Source organism: Drosophila albomicans, chromosome 2R, assembly GCF_009650485.2.
Source record: "Drosophila albomicans strain 15112-1751.03 chromosome 2R, ASM965048v2, whole genome shotgun sequence".
NCBI lineage: Eukaryota > Metazoa > Arthropoda > Insecta > Diptera > Drosophilidae > Drosophila > Drosophila albomicans.
In genome coordinates, this window is record NC_047631.2 from 22,267,531 (window position 1) to 22,293,766 (window position 26,236).

Consider the following 26,236-nt stretch of genomic DNA (forward strand, 5'->3'; position numbering starts at 1 on the left):
ATAAATTAATACACAAATTAACGATGCGGTGTTGAAATTAGTAGGCGGCGATCATGGAATTCGCTAGATGATCGTTAATTGGCATAAAGTGCCGACAGTTTGTTGGTTGAAATCTTAAGCTTTGTGACTTCAAGTGTAGGCAAAAATTATCGTAGGCAAAAGTTATCGTGAACAAAAGACTGCAAGCGCTTATCGTGCCAAAAGATTGATAAATATTTACAATGCATTTGGGTCAAGATATCTTGGCAGAAAGCAAAGAAATTGTGAAGCCAAAGCTACGTATTTTCGATGTATTTAAAAAGTGGAAATCATTAGAAGATTCGCAATTGAATAAAAGAAAATTCAATATTTTATTATTACTAAATTCCAGTACTATTTTTTACTAATTTAAAAAAGACGCTTTATAAAGAGTAGATCTTTTACGAATACAGTAATAAAAGAACCTCCCTGCACTCAAAATGCAATTCCATCAAATTATTATAAAATGTTTGTCTAATTTTGGAGAATTTTAAAGACGACTCTTCATTCTTCTCTTAGCATACTCTCGAATATAAATAAATACAAGTGCAGCTCGTATTTGAAATGCCAGTGACTTGACTTGACAAGATTGACGCTCAGTTTGCAGCTCAATCATCGACCAGCAAATAATCATTTGCTCAGCAAAAAAACTGAATGAATTTTAGAGGCCGGCTCGAGTCTCTCTGGCTGCAGAGAATTGGCATTATTAAGTCTGGCTGTTGTCAAGCGAATATCTTGTTGTTTTTTATCATTATTTATGTAAATATTGACTGTGTGTTTTTTGTACTCGACTCGACTCGACTCGATTTTCTGTGTCACTTGGAAAAGATATGCGCCCCTCAGTTGTTCAATCGCTCAGTTGCACAATTGCTCAATTTTTCAGTTGTATCGCATCGACGTCTGCGTCACGTGTTTTGCTTTTGCCTTTTTGCTTTTTTGTCATTGTGGAAGTTTCATTTTCGTTTGCTGTGTTTTTTTTTATTGTTTTCTTTCATGTTTTATGCAGTTTCGATTTCTGTTTTATGTTTCTGTAGACGAACGACATTTTAACGACTTCTGTTGTTTCCCCTCCAAGGTGGCAACAAATCTTTTGTACAACACATGTTGACGCAGTCCAGAAGCGGCAGTAAAAATGCATTGCAACTTGGGGTTAAAAACTGCCTTTGTTAAGGTCAAGATGTAAGTCGTATTGAACTTTGAAATATAACATGAAATATCTGTCATAAATAAATGTATTTATGCTTCAAAAAAAACTATCCAACTATTTATTCTATTTTTCTTTAATAACAATAGAACATGGTACTTCAATTCTCACTATTTTACAGTTTAATTATTGCCACACATCTCATGTAAAATCCAAAACAGTCTGTTGTTTCAACAATGCTAACTAGAATCACAAATCTGACTTTGATTACTAGTGTAAGATATTTATTATGTACTTAACTCTATTTTCAATTTACATTCACTAATAATATATAGTAAATTTACCGTACTAACTTTTTATTAAAAAAAGATAAATACGGAGTAAGAAAATCTTAAAAAATTGTTTACTTTTAAGACTAAAAAGTCAAAACAAATATATACTGTCCTATACAGCCTTTTAAAGGCAAAACTGCTGGACACTTCAAGTATGTCATAAAATTATTATTAGATCATTTATTGGCCTTTTAATACCAAACAATTTGCCTCTTGTTAAATGGTCAAATGAGCTGCATTTCAATGTACGTTTGTAGATGTCGGTTCAAGAACAAGTGTTATAATTATGGAATCCTTAGCAGCTGTTCTGGGTGTCGCTTAGGTCAATGCAATTTCCATAAATGGAAAATAGTTTTGCTCTGTTTATATCATTTTGCTGATTGCCGCAGCCTTGTGTGGCCAAGTCATGGGATATTCACGCAATGAAGAGAGAGAAAGAGAGAGAGACAGAGAGAGAGAGAGAGAGAGAGAGACTATTCAAAAGTTGGGTGGGTAGCTCAAGCCTAGCTAATAGATCAAATGAATATTTATTTACTCTGAATATACCCTATGGCTATGGACAATAATAATAATAGGCAGCCGTTACACACGAATGCATCTTGATAATAGAGAAGTAGATGCCACTTTTGGCCCATTGTCGTTAACGTTAATATTATGGCCAACTGACGTTTGCCAAATATTGCAACTTATATTCATAAAGTGTTGTTTCGACTTTTATTTAAACTCGTTTTATCGATGCCGTAGTTCATTCAACTGGTTTTCAGCACATCGTCAAGCAATCGACGAATCGTGATGTTTTTTTATATTTATTTACTGCATATCTAAATAGGTTTAATGGAGCATTATATATAATTCTAGCAGTGCCAGTTGGACCAGTCAATTTGGCTGACCAAAAATACATTATATAACCGACGCAATACGAAATAAATATTAGAGAAATAATATTTGATGACACGTAGTCAAAATTCCACTACGAGGATTGATGCAGAGATAATATGCGACTAAAAAGTGCCCTGTTTATTTATAGAAATGAGTTTTAATGCTTTAATGAAAACTTGTTAAAATTTAATATACTAAACTCTAATTTCTCAGTAGCAATTTCATTAAAACTCCGATATCATATAATATACATTAAAAGTTCCCAATAACAATCTAATTTAAATTCCGATTTAATTAGATTCTTAAATCTTTTTTTATTTATTATCTGATGTTTAATAGAAATAATTTTAATGCAAATTTGTTAACGTTGAAAATACTAAAATCAATTTTATGTAAAGAAATTTATCTTTTAAAATAATTTAAGTATAAATTATTTATCTAAAATCTATGAAATCCCTTTTTCGTTTACTATATTTTCTCTAAAAATAATGAGCTTTTTTAATAATGGTTTTGATGACAATTTTCGAATCTTAAAAAATTCAATATTTCAATTTTATGTTTAGAACACTTTTTCTAAAAATGATTTAATTCAAAGTCAGGTTTAGGGATATTTGTAATTTTCTTTTTCTGCTGTTTAATCTAAACATATTTTGAAATTAGGAAAACTCAAAAATTCAACGTATGTTAGAAAAAATTCTTTAAAAAGTATTAAAATGAAGTTCAGATATTTAAAATTCATAAAGTTCATAAGAAATCACTTATTCAATCATTCTCAATAATGATGCTATATGGGTATCTCGAAGTCGATAACTATTCAATATAGGGGGGAATCGCGAACGCAGCCTGTACTATTCTCACACGCTTGTCTCTCCGATTTGCTGAACTATGGAGTACTATGCGATTGGCTTTAGGTTCGAATGGGGCAAAGTGGGAAAGGCAGCTTGCAATATTCTCACATAGGCCTTATACGAACCGAGTATGAAATGTATTTGATTCTCCAATTGTTTTGCAGCGTCTAGCATATAAAAATATAATTAAATTGGTTGGGCGACTGGATGGTGGGGGGAGGAGGAGGAGGTTTGATTTATAACGACATTTGCCACATGCGTTGAGAGAGAATTTAGCACGTAAGCCTTGCGAATCCGACTTCAGAACTGAACCGAACGTTGAGCGAATCAAATCAGTTTTTTATTTTCGGATAACGATTCTTTGGTCACACAACGCGAAACTAGTCAAGAAAGAAAGATGCAAGTGCATCGTTTGAAATTATTGATTGCATCCGCCAGCACTTTCATATTCGGCATTATATTCGGTTGGGTTATATTTCCTAGTATTCTAAGGTTTATGATATCAAAGGTGTGTGTTGAGTGATCTTATAATATTCCAATTCCAAGTAAATAAAAATAAAATCCACAGCAAGTCACGCTTAAGCCGGGCACTGATATTCGCGATTTGTGGTCTGCAACACCATTTCCGTTGCATTTCTACATCTATGTTTTCAACGTAACCAATCCCGATGAGGTGGCTCAAGGTGGAAAACCAAGAGTTCAGGAGATCGGACCTTTTGTCTTTGAGTGCGTAAAATAATTTATCAAACTAAAAAGTGATTGGGTGATTTAAAAATTGTATTTATTTGCCAGTGAATGGAAGGATAAATACGATTTGGAAGACGATCCCGTTGAGGATACGGTTAGCTATAACATGCGCAACACATTCATCTTCAATGAGAAGGAATCAAGTCCGTTGACAGGCGAGGAAGTGATCAACTTTCCACATCCATTGATACAGGTAACGAATTCTTGAATTTTCTCTTACTTTAATGAGATTCTACAAAAATTTCCTCACAATCATTGCAATTTGAATGCTTGCTAATTGCGAGTTTGAAATGCATTTTGCCATAGAACCCTTCATTTAAATAAAAGTTATCAAGCAAGCTTTCATTTGTTATGACAGTACAAAAAAGTGCTACTTAAAAGAGACCTCGTAATCTATTGTTAGACTACAAAGCCCTTGTAAATTATGCAAATCACTTAACTGGCGTTCCCAGCAAGTCAAAATTAATCTATCGTCGCAAGGAGAAAAAATACTCAATTTAGCAATTTGCAAAAACGTGAAAAAAAAACGAAAAGAAATAAACCAATCACATGTCGTATACTGAATTCGTCCGTGTTTTTTTTCGCTTCGCTTTAGTCGCATCCATTTGCCTTTTGTGCATCGTAAATGAGTTGCAATTAGCTTGCCATTTATCAAACTATACGTTAAGAAAAAAACTGACTCGTCATACTAATGACTCGGAGTGCATTTCACTCAACGACTCTTTCCTCTCTTCTAATCACATTTGACAGCCCGTCGGCATAACTGTGCTGCGTGAAAGGGCGCCCATGATGGAACTGATTGCCAAGGCATTGACGATTGTCTTTCCCAATGGCAAGGCATTCATAACGGCCAAATTTATGGATTTGTTTTTCCGCGGCATCGATGTTGACTGCTCCTCGGATGAATTTGCAGCCAAGGCGCTTTGCACGGTGTTCTACACGGGCGAAGTGAAGCAGGCGAAACAAGTTAATCAAACGCACTTTCTTTTCTCCTTCATGGGTCAGGTAAGTGAATGAATTCTTTCAATGAATGAGTTATAAATACAGAACTATTTAAACCGAAGGCAAACCACACGGATGCGGGTCGCTTTACAGTTTGTCGTGGTGTCAAGAATAACAAAAAACTCGGCATGGTTGTAAAGTTTGCCGATGAACCCGAAATGGATATTTGGCCGGGTGATGAATGCAATCGTTTCATTGGCACCGATTCAACGGTGTTTGCTCCTGGCCTCAAACGTGAGGCAGGTTTGTGGGCCTTCACTCCAGACATTTGTCGCTCCCTTGGCGCTGTTTATCAACGCAAATCGTCCTATCATGGAATGCCTTCTTTGAGGTACACACTCGATTTGGGTGATGTGCGTAAAGATCCAAATTTGCATTGCTTTTGCAATGATCCCGAAGATCTGGACACGTGTCCGCCCAAGGGAACAATGAACCTGGCGCCATGTGTGGGTGGACCACTTATGGCTTCAATGCCGCATTTCTACAACGGCGCCGAGAAGCTGCTGCAGGATGTGGACGGTTTGCATCCAAATGAAAAGGATCATGCGGTCTATATAGACTTTGAATTGGTCGGTTTAAAGTTTGAATTAATTTAAGTTTAATATTAATTCTATATCTTTTTCATTACAGATGTCTGGCACTCCTTTTCAGGCTGCCAAGCGTCTCCAATTCAACTTGGATGTGGAGCCTGTAGAAGGCATTGAGTCGCTGAAACATTTACGTAAACTCATCATGCCGCTGTTCTGGGTGGAAGAAGGCGTTCAGCTGAATAAAACCTACACAAATATGGTTAAATATACGCTGTTTCTGTGAGTATCTATACAACTTTTAACTCAAGAGTTATTTTACCAACTCTTGTCTTCCATTCAAGGGGCCTAAAATTCAACTCTGGTCTGCGCTGGACACTTATAACGCTCTCACTTGTTGGTTTAATGTCGACAGCATATTTGTACTATCAGAAATCGGATAGTCTGGACATTACCATGCCACCCAAGATCATCAAGGAGCCGAACAAGGTGGCCAATGTGGCGGCAAATCCAAAGCCAGAAGCTACTCGAAATGTTGCCATACCGGGTCTTAATCTATCTAATCCCAAAGTGGAACCCCGAGAGCGTTACTAGTCGGTATCATATCGAAAAAGTTGTCGACGATGTTGTTGTTGATGTTGTTGATGTTGTTGTTATTGTAGTTCAAAGCACTTGTAGTTTGAGCACGCGCCAATAAAATGGCCAGAAAAATATACGTGGCAAAACTTATCAGCTGTTTAGTGGAGCCGTCAAACTGGTTTAGGCCTAGATCGCTGCACTTGACAAGCGTCTCCAATGATTGCCGACGAACAACAAACGATCAAAACGATCGAGAGATGAATGACAAGATCTCTGCGTTCTCATGACACCAATAATAAAATGTGCAACGATCGAAGATCGTTCACAGTAACTGTACTTATCAGAGCGTTGATCAACCATGAAATGGATTAAGTTTTAAACGCATTTAATATTATTATTAACAACATTTATTTGTCAAATCATGTCTATGATATCGTCTCGAACCCATCTCCAGTCCATAACAATTCATCGGCTTCACCCACTTCGACAGTTGGACACTCTCCCGTCTGCTTATCACACAGCCAATCGTTATCATCCAACTGCTCAACGTTATCATCATCGTCATCAATGAGGAAAATCTCACGTTCCCCGTTGCGTAAAACATCCAAATACTTCAGCTGCGGCATTTGTGATATAATTTTATCGGTCCAATCGCCAGGATTATCACGTGAAATGCTCAAACGTTCCACCAGCTTGGCTGGCCAGGGATTCGGCAACACCGGCAACTTCTCCACCCCCGACAAATCCAGCTCGAGTAAATTTTGTGCACTGCGCAGAAAGTCGAAGTTGCGCAGCTTCGAATTACTCAACTGTAATTGCTCAAGCTGCTGAGCTTGATCGAGTTTGAGACTCTTTAAATTGCAATTGTTTGCCTCCAACTGACGCACTTTACCCTTGAGGTGCAAAGTGTGGAGCTGGGGATTGTCAGAGAGGCAGAGACGTTGCACAGTTGCGAATGCATCGCCTGCAACTTGCTGCAGTTGATTGCCACGTGCCGAGAAGTCCTGCAACTCCTCTTGTTTGCCACACAAGCCCGCCGGCAACTTTGTCAATTGATTGTAGTCGACGTTGAGATGTTGCAAGTGTTGCAACTGCACAAATGCATCCGTTGGCAGCACTTTCAAGCGATTACCTTGCAACAATAATTTCCTCAGTTGCCGCAGGCCAGAGAATAATTTCGCTGGCAATTCCTGCAGCTCATTGTCGGCCAACTCCAATTCCTCGAGCTGCGTCGCCAGTGCAAATGTGTCGCCATCGAGTTTGCTTATCAAATTGCCACCCAGTTGCAATTTCTTGAGTTTGCCAGCTGAACGAAAACATTCCCGCGTTACATGCTGTACCTCGCAGCCATAAACATCGAGAGTTTCCAATTGCTTGAGAGTTTGGAATACATTCAACGGCAAATGAGTCAACTGGGAATTATGTAACACCAGCGACGTATAATTGCCCAGTGTTTTGCCGATTTCATTTGAAAAATATGCCACTTGCGAGTCGAGTGGATAGTTCAATTCGGTGCACAGATTTTCATTACATTCGAGGCGAGACACTGACACTTGTTTGGGTGCTGCGTTTTTCACTGTCGACTCACAGCTGTTGAGCCCCATCATAAGCCACATCCATAGCAGATACAAATACAAATAACAGCACATCGCTGATGACATCTCAACCGTTGACTAAAGCTTCCGCAACTAAAATGTGTCACCGGTTAGATCAGCCTTTTTATCGGCAGCCATCAAAAGCGAATCTCGATCTAACAAGAACTGGTCTGAGCAAAGGAACAATCGAAAGCTGATCATAAGCACTTTATAAACAAACATGTTACGCTTAACGTGACAAAAGTGTTGCTCTCGAGATTCGATTTGATAAGTCTTACCGCGTAATCTGACTGATATAATAGGAATTTAGTTCAATTCAATTATGAACATTTTGATTTAATGTTCGTTTAATTGTAGTGTGTCCAAGTTTCGTTTTAATTCAGTTAACTTTTGTTTTGCCTTATGTCACAAAACGAAAAGCGAAACTAATAAAAATACGAATATTTCGCCAAGTTTGAGGTTGTGTATAATAATAATAATTTTCGGACACAGGCAACAGCGATAAGCACGTTCTGAATACAGTTCCCAAAGCATGCATACAATATAATATTATGGAGCAAGTTAGGCAACTGGTTGGTGTATATGTATGTATATAGTATAGTATATATATCAGCTGTTAGATATGAGTATCACAAACAGTTGGAGGACACATTGAACTCGCACTACTTTGGCTGGCTTTGTTATGTGGGCCAAGTTCACTGGTCAGCGTTGCCATCGCGGCTGATAAGACTCTTTATTTTCTTGCAAAGATATGTAGCAACTGCCTTAATGTAATTGACATTTAAACGGGCTTGTCAACTTAAATGTGAAGTTAAAAGAGGAGGATTAAATATATAGACGATCTCTGAGTTCAGTTTCCTGTAATGTTTGCATATGTTTTTATATCTCTTCTTTAAATAGCAATGTGCAATATTGATAGTACAAATATTTGCAATTAAAATAGCACAGAAATATTTTTAGAATCTCAAACGATAGCACAAACAATTAGAGTATCTCTCGAAAGTAAGTGACTGTCATTTATTTACGCAATAATTGCTTATGGAAACGTACGTCTGCGTATTAATTATAGTTATTCCGTTTCGATATTGCCAGTTCTCCATTCCAAATTAGATTTGGCCACATGATGATAAACTTAGCAGCGAAGCCCAATAAAATATTTAATGTCTCCACACATATGAAGGCGCCATAAAACGTCACAAACATTTATTGGGCATGACGAGAAGACCGACGGACCGACTGACGGACTGCCTGACTGATTGTTTGTCATACGACTATATAATCTATATAAATAAACAAATAAAACGCAGACAGAAACACAAATGAAATATTTGTTGTATATAGCATTTGTTTGCACAGCAAAACTATTGAGGAAAATTTGATTTAAATTAAACGCAACAAACAATTTTTCAGCGCGACGGCCGAGCACAAAGTCCCGACTCGGTTATATTAAATAGATGTAGAGGGGAAGACAGAGAGAGATAGGGGTAAGAAGGGAGGACTGTGCTGGTATGCAAAGTAATTGGCGGCAAATTGAATTGAAAGAACGTCGACGACGACTACGAAAATTTATCGCTAAACGAAGTCATGCCGTTTCAATTGACTGACAACAAAAGGGCAAAACAGCAGCAATCGCATCAGTCTATATCTGTATCTATATCTTATCTACATACATATGGTACATATATAGTATAAGCGAAAGTAGATATATGTATGCTTTTAAAGCTACAAAGCATAAGCATTTCAAGAATGTGACCAATAATTGCCAATAAATAGATCGATCGATAATTATGCGTCTCAAAACAAACACTTGCTTTTTTTTGTTTTTAGTTTAAATGCAAATTGGATTATTTGGTATTTGTTTATTTGTTCGTTGAGCGCTTATCGGAAACTGTTTTGGCAAAAGTTAATTGGCTGCCAGCAGACACAAATGTATAATATATTTGTTTGCTTTTTACTTTGCATTTGTTTAGTTTTGTTCAACTTTTGTTAAGCACTGTAAAAGCCCAATATTGAAAGCAGGTCGAACGTGTTTTCTTAAAGCCATTATAATTCTAATTTATTTGTTTACTTCTTGCATAGAAATTTCTACAATTAATTAAAAGCCTTAATGTCAACACACAACACATTTCAATTCGATGGAAAATTTCTCATCATTTATCGCACCTGTAGCCTAATGCAATGTCAACAATTTATGGCCGATGTAAGGGAAGGAAAAAGACGCTTTCAATTTGGCCAACTGTCGCTCATAACTTGTTGAACAAATGCCAAACTACTGCACACACACACACACACAGACACACATGCAAAAGCTGTATTCTAAATAAATAATATAGAAACGTTCACATTCGTTAACAATATTTACATATGCAAACAAGGCGTGAAATTGTTTAACGCGAAATTTTCTGACCCAAGTCGATTTGCAAATGCTCTAAGTTACTTTTATGATTGTTTACAAGAAGACGTGGACTAAATATATAAATAATTAAACACATGTTTCTCATATGTATTATTATATTTGTTTTTCATGTACAAATTTGGTAAATAATTTTATATTCTAACCAAATAAGTGTATTTTACCAACGTCATTTTCTACTTAATTAGCTTATTTGCTTATTTTATTTTGGTGAATATGCTTAGTTAGTGTTTAATTTAATTGGCCATTTATTTAAAAAGAATTCAAAATATATAATAAAAGGCAAACAAACTTAAAATGTGGGCGGCTGTCAAGGTTGTACTACAAGATGGAAAGCTTATTAGATATTTCTCAGATATGATTCAATGATTTTCTGTAAATAGTTCCATCTGGCTGAGGTTGACAGTGACACATTCTTCATTTGACAAACTCTTTCACCTAGGCAAAAATATTTGCTGTCCAGCTGTCTGCTGATGAAGTAACACAACGTTATCAGCTGAATATGATTTGTTTCTCTCGCAAAGCGCAAGGTAAACACAGGAGGAGAGTGTAAACAACAGCTAAAACTATACTAGAACTGTGACTCTGATAAGCTGACAACGACAACGAGAAATACATCGTTAGAACCATTTTGAGTTTACTGTATTACTCGCGACTCGAACAACAACAGCGACACAGTTCTCATTTACATATGAAAAGCTGACTAAGCGCTTGTGGAAAATGGTAGGTATGAAAATGAAATTATTAACAGAAAGTCACAAGCTGTATTTCATTGGAATTATATAAATAGTGGCTGCGTTAAAAGTATTTCCAAGCACTGCGGATGTGCGGCTTCAATTAGCTAGCAACAACAACGAGGTACAACAAAATTATTATACATATGTCAAAATGATGACAATAAAAAATAAAATAAAGTAGACTATACACATATTCAAAGCGTATCTATATATGTAATCAGAATAATAAAGCTTTTCCTATATACATATATATATCCACATATTTTATGCCCTGCCATAAAACTGGCATATGAAATGTGTCATAAACTTTGCATCGTTAAAATATTTCAGATAAAGTAAATCATTTCGGCAATATGCATTAGATGAAATAAAATAATAATAAAAAACAAAATGCGAAAGGTGTAACGCAGGAAATGGCTAATTTAACAGCTGCCAACTTAATTGAAACATAAACACTCGATCGGAATATATCTAATTAGTTTATAAACAAAAGAAAGCTGTGCAATTTGTTTACGATTTAAAGAGTAAGCATAATTTATGGCCATTTCCTAGAGAATCAATAACAAAAAATGCTTTTCTTCTTAGAAAGAGTATTTCAATTATTTGTAAGCGCAAAGTTCTATATATTTTTGTAGCAATTTGTTTTTCATTACTTTTCATTCGTTAATTTTTTTTTTTGCAAGATCAAAACACCATGAATAGAACAAATGATTATATAGAGCTGATGAGCATGTGGACAACAACAATAGCAAAGCACAAATTTTATATTTTGCTCGCATGCGAATCGATGGCGATGATCGCATTTTCAGTTGCCAGTGAAACGCGTAACCCGAAACACGCATACGCCATGTTAGCCCGTGGCTTTACACTTGCCCAGTTGCTCATCTGGACGCTGCTCGTTGTATCAAATGTCGAGGGTCGCACCGAAGAGGATGCGGACTGGGAGACGACCTCAGAAATCTATTTGGAGACAACAACAGAACAACAGCAAGAAGACAGCAAAAAATCCGTGTTGGTAAACATTGAAAGTCTGCACGATAATTGTAAAATTGATCGACTAAATATTGGTGGAATATGTCGCTGTCGACACTTTAAATACGATCTCCCCGGGGAGACGGCATTCTTTGAGTTGCAGCAACAGAGTGGCAAGACTTATGAACCTCAAGAGAAGGAACATATCGAATCGTTGATTATGGAGAACTCGACATTTGTGAACTTTCCATTACATTTATTCTACGAATTGCCAAAACTGGGTGAACTGGACATGCGTCAATGTGGCGTTCGTCACATTACCTGGGAATGCTTTGTTTCGGCGAGTAAATTGCGAATTCTGCTGCTCTCCGACAATGAGATTGTCGAGTTAGGAGACAGCGTTTTCAACTATGCCACAGAGCTGGAATATTTGTTTCTCAACAACAATCAACTGGAAGTTTTCCATCCGGATGCCTTCAAGGGATTGCGACAATTGCGTCACCTCGATCTGAGTGCAAATCGATTGGATTCGCTGCCCGATTTAGTTTTCGAGGAGCTGGTTTCACTGCAGGAATTGCATCTGGCGGAGAATCAATTGCGATACATAAGCGATGATCTATTGGAGCATAATACTCGACTTCGTACAATCATTTTGCATACGAATCATTTGCGTAGTTTGGAAGAATTTGCCTTCAGTTCAGCTACAAATTTGCTGCACCTGGATGTGTCCAACAATCAAGAGTTGAAGGTGCTGCTGTTGAGTATCAATGCTGGCTATTTGATGGCTAGGAATTGTTCTTTGAATCGCGTGAATATATTTGGTGCTGTGACCAATGTGGATCTGGAAAACAATCAGCTGCAGGAATTGTATTTCAGCATTTCGGAGGCACTGCAGCATTTGGTGTTGCGCAACAATTCGTTGCAGCAGCTTGCCGCATTGTCACATGTTCCTCGTTTGCGTCATTTGAATGTCGCCGATAATCCGCAGTTGGGAGTTCTGCCAGCTGATTGGCAGACGCCGCAATTGGAGCGTTTGGATTTGAGTAATACGGGTTTGTTGGAGGTGCCGCTGGCCGCATTGCGTGGCATGCCACAATTGCGTAATCTAAATGTTTCGGCGAATAAGATTAGTGATATCGATCCACAGGTTTGTCTATCGATAAACGTTATTTCGATAAACTAACATTGAATTCTCTTCACAGCACTTTGAGCAACTCAATCTTCTGACACACTTTTATATTCATGCCAATTACTGGAATTGTTTCAATCTCAGATTGGTTATGGATCTGCTCATTAAACCACGTGGCATTTCCTACACAGTCGATACCTACGATCCCGAATATCCCGGTGAATACTTTGACGGCATTGCCTGCATGTATCGTCTGTCCGAATCAGATCAACCGACTCCTCAACTAGAGCCAGAGTTCACGTCCACACAGCGTAGCGCGGAGCTTGTTGAGGAAAACGAGGTGGAGAAACTGAGACGGGAATTTAAGGCGGTGGTGCAGCATTTTGAGGAACGCATCGATATGGTTAATCTACAACTTCAGACTTTGAATGATAAAATGCAATCCCTGGAGCGTTTGAATAGCTCAATGTGGAACCAGATCTCGATTACGGTTTGAGTTGTCAACTAATTAATTAATTACTCTGTATTTTTTTCATTTATTTTGTGTGTTCAAAAGTAAGTTAACAACATCCGGCCTATTTATAAATATTCATTTAAAGTTGTATCGATCAATAAAGAAAATATATCAAAGATCACTTTTGACATTTTGCATCAAGTTGGCAACGCTGCAAATTCAAAAGAGTTGGCAGCACTTATGCACAGTTTGTTTGCAATAATTAGCTTTGAACACGTTTAGTCACATTCTGACGCAAGTGTTTAAACAAAAAACGAGAGAATTTGCTGCAGTAAATAATAATCGACTTCAAATACTTTAAACACGTAAAAGTCAATGACAAAATTAAATGTTCGAAACGAGAAGATTTTTAGTAAAATTAGAATTCCCTGAAGTGTTAATCTTTTAGAAACCAGAATTCATTTATTTAAAAAAAAAACATAATTTACGTTTCTTTGTATAAATAGAATATAGAATTAGAATAAATTTATATATTTTTTACCTTTAGAACCATTTGCCTTTTTTAAATGTTTCTTATTTACACATTTCTAGAAATTAGAATTACCTTAAAATCAAATTTCAAGTTCATAAATATGCCTACTTTAAAAAAAATTCCTCTAGGGTACACAAATCAAGCTTAAACGCCAACTAACAAACACTTCTCACATGCTAACAAATATTTACAGCAGAATATTGATTTACGAGGTAAGTAAAAAGGCCGAAAAAGAGGTTCATTCAACTTTGAGGAAACAACGAAAACAAAAAAAAAAAACAAAAGTGAAGACAAACCAACGCAGACAAGAAGAACAACAAAGCTTAAAAGGGGCCTCGAAATGAACTTAAGTGCAGTACACGAATAATTACGTAATTGTTGAGAAATGCTCAACCAACAAAATGATATTTTTTGAAATAGCTTAAAATACTGCAGAGTAAAGTAATTTTAAAAACATGTAAAACATTGTTTAATAATGGCAACGTATTGAAAAAATGTCTTCGATATTCTATTTTTTTTTTAAACCTTCTCTGCATGTAAATAAACAAGTTCATTTTAGTAATTTAGCAAAGTATTCGTTGATCTTCAAGTGTTCTCGTGCTTTCAATTGTAATTTATGGCCTACTAATTGTTCAGATAAACAAAAACAATTCAAACAGAATTCAGAATCAGAATCACACACAAAAAAAAACAAAAAAAAAAAACGAAAACAACCTAAAATATTATTATTATTGAGGGTCATTCTTGCCGAGCACTTTGGTGGGTATCGATAAATCTGATCTGAATGTCAGTTCGTTTCGGTTCGTGTGCTTTTATATAAACATGTGACTGAAATAAACGATCTAAAACCCATATACACGCAAGGTTCAAATATGTGTATCTACATATGTATATATGTAGTAGTATGTGGCTTTCTATTTAACGGTAATTGGCGCAAACAGCTCGTGCCCAATGCGCAAACGTTAAATGTAAACATTTCGTATTATCATAAAGTATTTAAAAATCAGACGAACAAAAAAAAAAAAAAATAGAAACACAAGCTGAAACTCTGGCGAACTAAACGTAACACAGAAGTCTGGATAAATAATAGGTAATATACGATATTTGAGCAAGCAAAACTCTGATAAAGAAAAATGAGATAAGCTAAGAATTATTATCTGGGGAGTGGTTTCTCTTCTTTTATATCGAATATTGAGATTTATTTTCGTTTAAAATTCTGCATTTTAATGAGTATAAATTAAAAAAACTCAATTATATATTGCTGCCATCGATTAATGTCGGCAAATACAGGTTGCTAAATGATTTATAAACTAAAGTTACATTAAAAAATTAAATAAAAGGAACACGCGCTTCTCATATCAACACAATGAAAGTAAGGCAGAATATAAAATAAAAGGTTGTTGTGTAGAAATAAAGTTGAAACAAACCTGAGATTAATCACAAACTGGAATTCTTGATTATGCAGTATTTGTTTGAATTTCTTGTATTGTTGATATAACAATTACTTTATCATATATATGTATGAATGTAGATTTGTATTTGCGTGTATAGTATAATAAAACTTAATTGAATTGTGAAGCACAGACACACACATGCGTGTATAACAAAATAAAATACACTTGACGAACTTTTGTAAACACTTTAAGATTACACTGAAATAAGAGCACAATTTTGTTGTTAAACTATTTGCTGAGAGCGAAATATAAAGATTAAAATTAAATTATTGTGTTTTCTTTCTTTTCGTTTCGTTTCGGTTTGTTTCGTTTTTTTCTTTGTTTTTTGCTTGCTTTGTGATTGTTGTTGTTGTTGCCGTTGTTTGCAACACTTGAAGTGTTGACGTCTGATTAGATTAATTTATAACAAACAGAGCATTTTACTAATGTCACTAGCTATTGCTTGTTACTTGTTGTTGTGGTGGTTATTACTGCAGTTGTTGTTAACAATTATCAGACATTTTGTTCGACAACCGAATAAATCACACACGCACCAACAATAACAACAACTACAACAAAGCCAGGAACAACAATCGATTTTAATGCAGACGCGCGCACTTCCACTTTGGACTTTCCAATTGGAACACGCATCAGAAACTGATCAGCAACAACAATACAATGCTAAAGAGAGCGTCAGCGAGCGAGAGTGCAAACGCGAACGCGTGAGCGCGAGTGGGAGAGGGAGGTTGCGCCTGTGATGCCTGCATGACAGGCACAATTAATTTCGTATTGCAATTGTATTACAACAGAGACTGGCTGCTATGGGAAATTTCCATTAGTCGTTTTGTTTCTGCTATTGCTGTTGTTGTTGCTGTGTATGCGTATAACAGCTGATCACAGCACGCAGCAATGCAGCTGATGCCGCTTATTGATTTTTTCATTTTCATTTATTTATTTTATTTCTTTTGTTGAATAATTCGCTAATCGTTTTGCGCATTACAAGTGATTGTTGCCTTTACTTGGCAATCATTTCTTAGCGCAGTCAACGGGCAACGTTAAAATCGCGCTGTCGACGTTGACGTCGGCGTCGGCGCAGTAATAATGCACAAACACAATTAAAAGGCTTTATCACAGAATATTTACACAAAAAGCCAATTGGATTTTCACTTTGTAACAGCATTGACCAACATTTTTGGATTTGATGCGCGTTTTCTTGTTTTTTTCTATCTTATTCCTTTTTTTCTTTCTATTTGCAAAAAAGGCGCAACAGGTAAACACACACAAATACACGCACACTCACACCAATACACTAACAGGCAGCGTTGGCGCGCGCGCTTTGCCTGCAGCTTTGATGTGATTGAAAATTTACGCACAATTGTTGCTCTTGTAGTACATTTAACTTGTTGCTGCGAATTGTAACGAGCAGAACAGTAAAATGACTGAGCGGACGACCGATAAAAACGTAACGTTGGTGACAAAATAAAAACGGCACAGAAGCTAACAACTTAACACGACAAAAAATTTATTGGTACTAAATTGTTTTTGTGCGCAGTATGACCAGATGTGGCAAGTTGCAGAATGACTCGCGATTCACATACTAAAAATACCAAGTCAAGTTAATGTGTAATGTAAATAATTGTAAATTTACACAATTTACACTGCAATTACTGGTAAATATAGAAACTTTATTGCTTTCCATTTTTTTTAAAATTAAATTATCTAGTTAATGAACAGATTTAAGAATATTACACTCTGGGCTTTGGCTTTGTCATAATTTCAACTTTGCTTGAACGTGTAGTGACTCCATCAAACCATGCGCAGTGGCAGCAACAACATTTAGGTGCTGCCAGATGTGCGCGCGAGTGTCATAGCACTGAGCTCTTAAGCCGCATAATAGAGGCGCCAATTTGGCTGCGATTTGAAATTACGCAAAAGTGAGAAAGAAGTAAACAAATCGAGAATTTACGTGTTTGATTAATTACCGCGATAATGTCAAAAACTAAACATCAAACAAATAGGTGTAAAAGAAATTTGCGCTATAAATAGTTGCTTATTTTTCCACTCCTATTGTAACCGACTCCCCCTGCGGAGTCGCATGCAAAACTCGACTAACTTCACGTAAACATTGTTGGCCCAGTCGAATCAATAAAAATGGCGCATTGCAATGAGCACAATGCTGACGACATTGGCAGGAAAAAACGCAACCTACCCCCAAAAGCCAACACCTTGGCTCAGCTTGGCTTGGTCTGGCATGACGGCATATTTTTCTTTTTTTATTTTTGTTGATTGCTCACCTGCTCAATGTCAAAATCCCATTCCGGCGAGGGCGAACGTCTTTCCGATGCGCGACCGGGTGGCGGTGTGCTAAGCGCTGGCGAGCCCGCCTGTGGCTCCTCTGGGATGACGGCAAATCTGCCGCGTTGCAGTATGGGGGAAATTGCGCCATAGTTGGCTGCAAAAGTGAAATAGATGCACAGTTCATTAGATGAGCTAATACATATACGATAGATGAGGGGAAGTCACTGCTTACATGTGGGCATCAGACGAAAGCGTCCCAGCGTCGTCTCTGGCGGCCCCGCTGGCGTCGATGATGTGACCCGAAAGCGGCCGCGGCGAGCGGCGGTCACTTCCTCATAGTCACCGCCACTGGCAGCGGCTCCTCCAGCGCCGCTCTGCATTATTCTATTTAAAGCTCACACAGATGGCCCAACAGCCTATAAAATATATGTAGAGAGACCAAAAGAGAGTGAGTGAGAGGAGTTAGAAATAGAGAGAGAGAGAGGAAGAGAGGTAGACTAAAATCGATAGGTCAACTTCAGTTTGCATTTTATGGCCAAGCTGCATGCAATGTTGAATGCTGACCAAGCAGGCGCCATGTTAGCGCAAGAAAGGAATGGAAGCATTTCCTGGGCGCCTCAAAGTATGCTGCAGTTTTCTAGCACGAAATATTGCAATTATCGGAGAATGCCGAAAAACTAATGGTAAGAAATGTTTATGTAAAGCCAAAAGAGGTGTGTGCCATTAAACTGCTGCTCTGAGCATGAGAGAAAGAGACAAAGGGAGAGGGAGAGAGAGCGAGCGAGAATGTGTCTTAATGCCGGCAGACAATGCGGCGTATGTGTAATATATATTAATATTACGAGCATATTCCCTGGACACGACAATTTTGATATATGAGCGTGGACTGAATATTATGTGAATATTATGTGTCACGAGTTGAAACAGTAGACTTGTTAATTAAAGCACTGCCAAAACTAAAGTTTTCAGTAATAATATTTGTTTAACTCAGTCAGAGTTTAGTTTATTTTTTAAATTCAACATCTGCTATGTTTGCACTTGTAGCAATTAAAACTTTGTGACAATTTCAATTAGGCAATTCTAGCGTCGCTGCGTCATCGTTTGAATTGCTTGTGTTTTCTTGAATTATAAATATTTATTTTAATTTTTCGTCTACTCTATGTGATGACTAATTTGTGTCATAATTTTCACGTGAAAATTGTGAAATGTTTGACAAGGAAAACGTATACGAAAGTTTTTCGTGAAAGTTTTTGTCAACCGGCATTTGTGAATCATTGCGGTAATAGTTGAATGAATAATTTATTGATTGATAGTATTTTTGTTTTGTTTTTTAGACTTTTGCACAAATTTTACAATGCTGCAAATTAATTACCTAATTAAATCAATTAATGTAGCCACTTATCAAAGTGATTTTTATGTGTATTATAAAGCTATTAATATCACTTATTCGTTTATTATCTTCACTCAACTTTAATTAGACACAATTTGAACAGTGATGTTGGTTGTTGCTTTTTTTATTGCTCAACATTTATGACACTAGAAATAATAAAATGAACATTTTCTTGTATTTTATTTTAGGCACTTTTCGCCACCTTTGCGCGCTTTTTAGCGTTGCTTTCTGCCATTTGCTTTTTGCCGTTGTTTCTGTTGTTCACTTTCGAGACGAATTCGAATTCGTTTCATTTTCAATACGAAACGTTTGCATAACACGCACAAAACAAACTAATGAATTAAGCACAATATTTTGTTTCTTTCAACTGTTTTATTGCTCCGTTTCTCTTGTTTAATTGTTTTGTGTTGTCACAATTAAATAAGAAATATGTAATATATATAATTTTTATTGATTTTTATTGTAAACATTTTAATTCAATTGCCTTACAAATTGAGGCAGTCGCAGCCGAATTTCAAATGCGATTTCGCGTTGTTGTTTTATGCAACTGAGCAGCTGCACTCTGCAATTGGCATGGCCAGTAACAACAACAACAACAACAACAGCGACAACGCCAAAAAAAAAGAGCCGAAAATGCGGCCAAAAAGAATGCAGCACCAAAATAAACCGAAGCCACAGTCACAACGAAAACGAAACGAGTCGCAAGCGAAATGCAGTCGACACTCGACAGACACAGTTCGCAACTTCGAGCACTAATTGGCAGACAGAGAGACGCGAGCGACAGTGAGAGAGTCGTCAAATAGAGAGCACAAAATTGTAGACAGTCAAAGAAAGCGAGAGCGAGAGAGGCAGAGAGTGGACAAAAGCGTGCCATAGCTGGGGTTCATTTACTTGTGAAACCAAAACAAATGCAGAAAAACAAAGCCAATGCAAACACATCAACCCAGTGTGACAGAGAGAGAGAGTGAGAGTAAGAGCGGTAGAAGACTCTCTCTTGATGGAGAGAAGATGCCTGAGTGCATACACATGCATACATATGCATATATGTGTGTATTGCATTCGTGCAGTTTTAATTCATGAAAGCACAACACAATAACATCAAAAGAGTACACAAATAAAGAGCATAAAGAAGGAGAGAAACAAGACTCACGCCTCTAAATTTATTATCGTGTATTTCTAGAAGCAGCTAATAAAATAATGCAGAAAATTAATAAAACAATAAAATATGGCATATATGGGAAATTTATTGTTGGCGTTCAAAAAGAATCAATTAAAAATACAAATAAATAAAATATATTTCTGGAATTACAGGATATTTTGTACAGATAAGAAACTTAATTTTTTGGATACATTGGTTAATAAATGCAAAATATAAATATAATACCCATTTAATGGGTGCTTGAATGCTTGAATACATCAGAAATATATGATTCAAAGAGAGTAAAATATGAAAATTACAAAAGTTGTAGATATATTCTTGTTAGCAACTCATTATTAACTCATAACTGTTATTTAAGAGTAGCCAAACATTTTACGAAAGCATCTGGATTGCAGCAGTAGGTAAATCCAAGTGTGGCCGAATCTTCCAACTTTAATGGACATGTCATAACCTTGCAGCACTTATGAGCTGTCGGCTTAGTTTTCTTGAATATGTTATTGTAGGTGAGGAAAACGTACAGCAATTCATCGTTCATATTTCGAACTATTTTGTACATCCATTCAGGCACAGGATTTTGCTTTTTATCGGGAATCAAATAAGCAGGTTTCAGAGTTCGCCGCTTTTCGAAGTTGAGAAGTTTTAGAATACCTAGAGCTCCGGTGCGAACGTGGAGCACAGATTTACGGGGAATATTATTGCCCACCCAATGTTCAATTTGCAACCAATTGCCATTGTTAATGGAGGTGAACTGTGGCACAACATTCAGATACTTAAAAGTGCTGTACATCTGATCATAGAAGGTCATGTCACCGGCAGCTGTTAAATGTCCTCGATCTATCACTAACTCTGCCCTTTTTTTGATGTCCAATTTAATATAATCCTGTTCTATGCCATAGATCGTATTGAATGTGGCATATACTCTTCCAGCTCCAAAAGAGGCGACCTGCCACTGATTGATTAGCTTATCAGCATCGAAGAATGGACGTGGACTCTTGGGATCTAACAAAACGCAGCAAATAATTTTGACTCGTTGATCAGGGATTATTTTGTTACTCACGTATTGGTTTCCAATAGATAACTGCATCCGAAAAGTGCGATTGCACTTTCACTTTATCGTAGCAGGCTCGATATAACTCGAAAAATTCATTTTCGATCACGATACCAATACGATACATTGTCGCCGGGCAGGTCTTATCTGCATCCGTTACCTCAACATTAGCATGGATTGGTGCATCACACTTTTCTGGATCTTTTGGATTTACTATACCACGATGACATTCCAGATTCTTAACCGAAATTTTACGCTGGTTGAGACAGTGTAGTTCAAGTTTATGAACCTCATCAAAAGACGGGAATCTCTGTATTTGTAGTTTTCCATGTTCATCGTAATAAGTGAGAGTACCGTTTGAGTTCTCAATGTAGTTAACATTCAGACGACATTCACCGTTGACATGGAACGAACTCTCTACACAAAAAACTAGTTGGCATATATTCTAAAAAGGTTTTTATTTAACGTATTTACCCAGTAGAACTAGGAGCAACAGCAGAATCCCTTCTTTATACATCGCGCAAATATAATAAACTGAATTCTTTTCACTTCTGCTGCCTTTTTATAAGGCTAGCTTGAAGTTTACATGCATAATAATCTTAAAAAGCTTATCTTAATTCAGTCGAAAACGAAAATATGTCATACTTCATTTAAGGGTAGGAAAGCAACGACCCACATCGGCATAGCTGCGATTAATAAAATCATTAAAATAGGTTCTAAATATAAACTTATAAGGGCTATATCTTTCTACTTAAATCAAGAAAATAAAAACAAATTTAAGAACATTAAGAAATAAATATATAAATGAGAATTCAAAGAAAACATCGCCAAATCACATCAGAGTAAAATAAAGAGTTAAAAGCCAAAAGTCGACAACAGAAACATCTCGGAATTTCGAGCAGACATTGACAGTCAGGAGACGAGAATCAAAACAAGTAAGAAAGTTACAGTCGACTGTGCTCGACTGTGAGATACCCGCTACCCATTTTGAATAAAAGAAATATATTATGCGGTATTTTTTTATCAAAATATACCGAATATACTGCAAAAATACTTAAAAATATACCAAATGGTATATTAAGTATATCGATATAGTACCGCATTCAAAATATACCATAGACGGAACAATATACCATAGTAAGTAGGCGTTTTTGTCATACAAAAGTATTTCTTTAACAACTTCGACAATTTTTATCTGATCGCAATCATAACTACTATAGTAATTATTGGATATGCCAAAATTTGCAACTCTAGCTTTAAAATTACGCTTGTTTTTCGATTTTTTTGATTTTCGGGGGCGGAAGTGGGCGTGGCAAAAATTTGAAACAAACTTGATCTGCGTGCAAACATAACAAATGCTGTCGAAAAAAAATTATAGCTTTATCTCTTATAGTCTCTGAGATCTATGTGTTTATACGGACAGACGGACACACACAGACGGCACGGCTGTTAATGCTGATCAAGAATATATATACTTTATAGGGTCGGAGATGCCTCCTTCTACCTGTTACATACATTTCCTGTCGGCACAAAGTTATAATACCCTTCTACCCTATGGGAAGCGGGTATAAATACGGAGGCAATTGAGAGACGGACGAAAAACTCACGCCTCTAAATTTATTATCGTGTATTTCTAGAAGCAGCTAATGAAATAATGCAGAAAATTAATTAAAAAAAAAAAAATATTGCATATATAGGGATAATTTATTGTTGGCGTTTTAAAAGAATCAATTTAAAATAAAAATAAATGACACATATTTCTGGAATTACAGGACATTTTTTAAGAATCGGACATGTGAAGACATGTACAGATGAATGAAAAAACATAAATTTAAAAACATAGTTATGCCTGTCCGCAAAGTTAACATATGTAGTTCTGCTTTCTTGCCAAACATTGAACAAATTTTTCTAAATTAGAGAAAAAAGTAAAGCAAAGTCTAGCAGAGTCTTCCTAACTTAAAGAACATAGAATAACATCGCAGCATCAAAAAGAGTAAAATATGAATATTACAAAAATTATAGTTATATTCTTGCTAGCAACTCATTATTAACACATATTTATTATTAATGAGAAGCCAAACATTTGACGAAAGCATCTGGATTGCAGCAGTAGGTAAATCCAAGTGTGGCCGAATCTTCCAACCTTAAAGGACATGAGACTACCTTGCAGCACTTATGAGCTGTTGGCTTAGTTGGGTTAAATATGTTATTGTAGGTGAGGAAAACGTGCAGCAATTGATTGTTCATACTTCGAACTATTTTGTACATCCATTCAGGCACAGGATTTTGCCTTTTGTCGGGAATCAAAAAGGCAGGCTGCAGAGTTCGTCGTGGTTTGAAGTCGGGAAGACTGAGAATACCCAGAGCTCCAGTGCGAACGTGGAGCACATTTTTATGGGGAATATGATTGCCCACCCAATGCTCAATTTGCAACCAATTGCCATTGTTAATTGACTTGAACTGTGGCACAACATTCAGATACTTAAAGGTGCTGTACATCTGATCGTAGAAGGTCATGTCACCGGCAGCTGTCAAATGTCCTCGATCTATCACTGACTCCGCCCTGCCGGATCTATCTGCCTTAATATAAGTCTGTGTATTGCCATAGATCGTTTTGAATGCGCCATACATATTTTGAGCAGTAAAAGAGGCGACCTGCCTCTGAGTGATTAGATTATCAGCATCGAAGAAAGGACGTGGACTCTTGGGATCTAACAAAACGCAGCAAATAATTTTGATTCGTTGATCAGGCATTATTTTGTTACTCACGTATTGGTTTCCAATAGATAACTGCATCCGAAAAGTGCGATTGCACTTTCACTTTATCGTAGCAGGCTCGATATAACTCAAAAAATTGATTTCGGATCACGATACCAATACGATACATTGTCGCCGGGCAGGTCTTATCTGCATCCGTTACCTCAACATTAGCATGGATTGGTGCATCACACTTTTCTGGATCTTTTGGATTTACTATACCACGATGACATCCCAGATTCTTAACCGAAATGACACGCTGGTGGAGACAGTGTAGCTCGAGTTTATGACCCTCATCAAAAGATGCGAATCTCTGTATTTGCATTTTTCCATGTCCATCGTAATAAGTGAGAGTACCGAGTGAGTTCTGAATGTAGTTAACATTCAGACGACATTCACCGTGGGCATGGAACGAACTCTCTACACAAAAAACTAGTTGGCATATATTCTAAAAAGGTTTTTATTTAACTTATTTACCCAGTAGAACTAGGAGCAACAGCAGAATCCCTTCTTTATACATCTCGCAAATGTAATGAACTGAGTTCTTTTTACTTCTGCTGCCTTTTTATAAGGCTAGCTCAAAGTTTACATGCATAATAATGTTAAAAAGCTTATCTTAATTGCCTTGACCGCAAGAAAAAGAAAAGTTGTTAAACTTCATTTAAGGGTAGGAAAGCAACAGTTAAAAATTTAATTTTCTTCTGACCCACATCGGCACATTTTATTTTATTTTATAGCTGCGATTAATAAAGTCATTAAAATTGATTCTAAAATTAATAAGGGTTAAATCTTTATACTTAAATCAAGAAAATAACAATAAACGATAATAAATATATAAATGAAAAGTGGAAGAAAACATCGCCAAATCACATCAAAGTCAAACGAAAAGTTAAAAGCAAAAATTCAAAAAGAAATATCTCGGAATTTCGAACAGAAATTGACAGTCAGGAGGCGAGAATCAAAAATACAAAGGCAATTGTAAGACAGACAAGAGTAAGAGAATGAAAAATGTGCCATAGTTAGGGTTCATTTACTTGTGAAACCAAAACAAATGTGCAAAAACAAGGCAAGTGAAGCTGCATCCAATGAGAGAAAATCCGTGCAAAGTCAAGAAGTCAGCAAAAGAGAGAAAGAGAGTGTGTGCTACAAAGAGAGAGAGAACACGAAGAGTATATTTCGCTGAGCTTTTTAAATGACAACAATATCTCTGCCAGCTGTTCTGCTCGTAGAAATACACGGCGTATGCGCAATTTTCTTCTGTAGATTGCCAAAAATCTGACCATATGTACAATACTGGCATACATAAGCATTAAAAGCAGCAGCAAAAACACGTGATCTAAAGATTGCTGATAATAATAATTTAAGTTATTGCATTTCAAATATATTTTCATAAACATTTATATTTTCAATTTCTACGAAATAAGCAAGAAAGTATTTACTGATATTTTATTTATATAAATATTGATTTTAAGTGACGCATACAACGTTTCTATAATTGAAAGTGGTGAACAACTTGTCATAAAAGAACATGTCATTGACCGCAACAAAATTTATTTAACAACCTTATAATACAAGTTACGTCGGGTTATTCCAAGAATTACACATTAATTATTATTAAACAAAATCATTTTATAATTTTTATTTATAAGGAGTTTAAATACTAGTTAAAATGTATATTCATATGTCTAGATTCTAAGTATTTTTCAGTATTTTGAAAATGTATATTCATATGTCTAGATTCTAAGTATTTTTCAGTATTTTGCCAATCAATTCAGTAGAGTGTCTGAACATTTCACAAGATATATGCGAAATATACCTGACAGAGATAATGCGAAAATAAACCAAAAAGTTCCGAATACACACAACTCTTGTAAACAAAAGGAAATTGTAGCGAATGAAACGTCATGACATATTGCAGATGCATGGCGAGTAAATTCAATCAATCAACAGCAAAATCAGTATCGCAATTAAACAATAAAATTTTCGCATTTCATGTTTTGCCGAAAGCGAAAATCTTTGCGAGTACAAAACCAAATAAATTTGTTTCAATTTTATTTTTTGCGTTTTTGGGCGTAAGCCCAAACATGTGACCGACTCGTGGATGACATCATTGGTGTGGGTGGAAATGGTGAAAATAGGGGAAGTGATGATGATGATGATGCCGTTGATAGTGGACGCTTTGAACAAAAGAGACCCCCCAAAAGAAATGCACAAAAACCGAAAAAACCAAAGCGAGCAGACAG

General features: G+C 36.3%; 5 protein-coding genes across 7 annotated transcripts in view; 2 read left to right on the forward strand and 3 right to left on the reverse strand.

Moving 5' to 3' along the window:
- LOC117575802 (5'-AMP-activated protein kinase subunit gamma-1) overlaps positions 1–26,236 on the reverse strand; it is a 72,213-nt gene that overhangs the window by 44,217 nt on the left and 1,760 nt on the right. Inside the window, exons 2-3 of one of the 2 annotated variants that reach the window (XM_052006537.1) lie at positions 17,872–18,055; positions 17,636–17,793 (exon numbers count right to left, since the gene is read on the reverse strand). In XM_052006537.1, the coding sequence (XP_051862497.1) occupies positions 17,636–17,793; positions 17,872–18,019 (306 nt within the window). In that variant the 5' untranslated portion in view covers positions 18,020–18,055. Of the gene's footprint in view, positions 1–15,335; positions 15,561–16,484; positions 16,553–17,635; positions 17,794–17,871; positions 18,056–26,236 lie in introns of those variants that run through there. The other variant, XM_034260182.2, reaches the window with a different exon arrangement.
- Positions 3,525–6,234, forward strand: LOC117575805 (sensory neuron membrane protein 1). The gene is made up of 7 exons (XM_034260192.2): positions 3,525–3,729; positions 3,790–3,947; positions 4,014–4,161; positions 4,719–4,973; positions 5,033–5,539; positions 5,601–5,779; positions 5,842–6,234. Exons 1-7 carry the CDS (start codon positions 3,619–3,621, stop codon positions 6,089–6,091), a joined length of 1,608 nt encoding a protein of 535 aa, XP_034116083.1. The 5' UTR covers positions 3,525–3,618; the 3' UTR covers positions 6,092–6,234.
- Positions 6,475–7,799, reverse strand: LOC117575808 (carboxypeptidase N subunit 2). The gene has a single exon (XM_052006540.1). It carries the CDS (start codon positions 7,735–7,737, stop codon positions 6,502–6,504), a length of 1,236 nt encoding a protein of 411 aa, XP_051862500.1. The 5' UTR covers positions 7,738–7,799; the 3' UTR covers positions 6,475–6,501.
- Positions 11,609–13,550, forward strand: LOC117575803 (protein artichoke). The gene is made up of 2 exons (XM_034260189.2): positions 11,609–12,940; positions 12,996–13,550. Exons 1-2 carry the CDS (start codon positions 11,609–11,611, stop codon positions 13,416–13,418), a joined length of 1,755 nt encoding a protein of 584 aa, XP_034116080.2. The 3' UTR covers positions 13,419–13,550.
- Positions 20,495–24,547, reverse strand: LOC117575811 (uncharacterized). 2 transcript variants are annotated; one of them, XM_052006542.1, is made up of 3 exons: positions 24,471–24,547; positions 24,006–24,413; positions 20,495–21,187 (listed from the first exon to the last, which is right to left on the reverse strand). In XM_052006542.1, the coding sequence occupies exons 1-3, from the start codon at positions 24,511–24,513 to the stop codon at positions 20,538–20,540; spliced, it is 1,101 nt and encodes a 366-aa protein (XP_051862502.1). In that variant the 5' UTR covers positions 24,514–24,547; the 3' UTR covers positions 20,495–20,537. The 2 variants fall into 2 exon arrangements, with proteins under 2 accessions (XP_051862502.1, XP_034116095.1); XM_034260204.2 differs by lacking the exon at positions 20,495–21,187 and adding an exon at positions 22,998–23,947.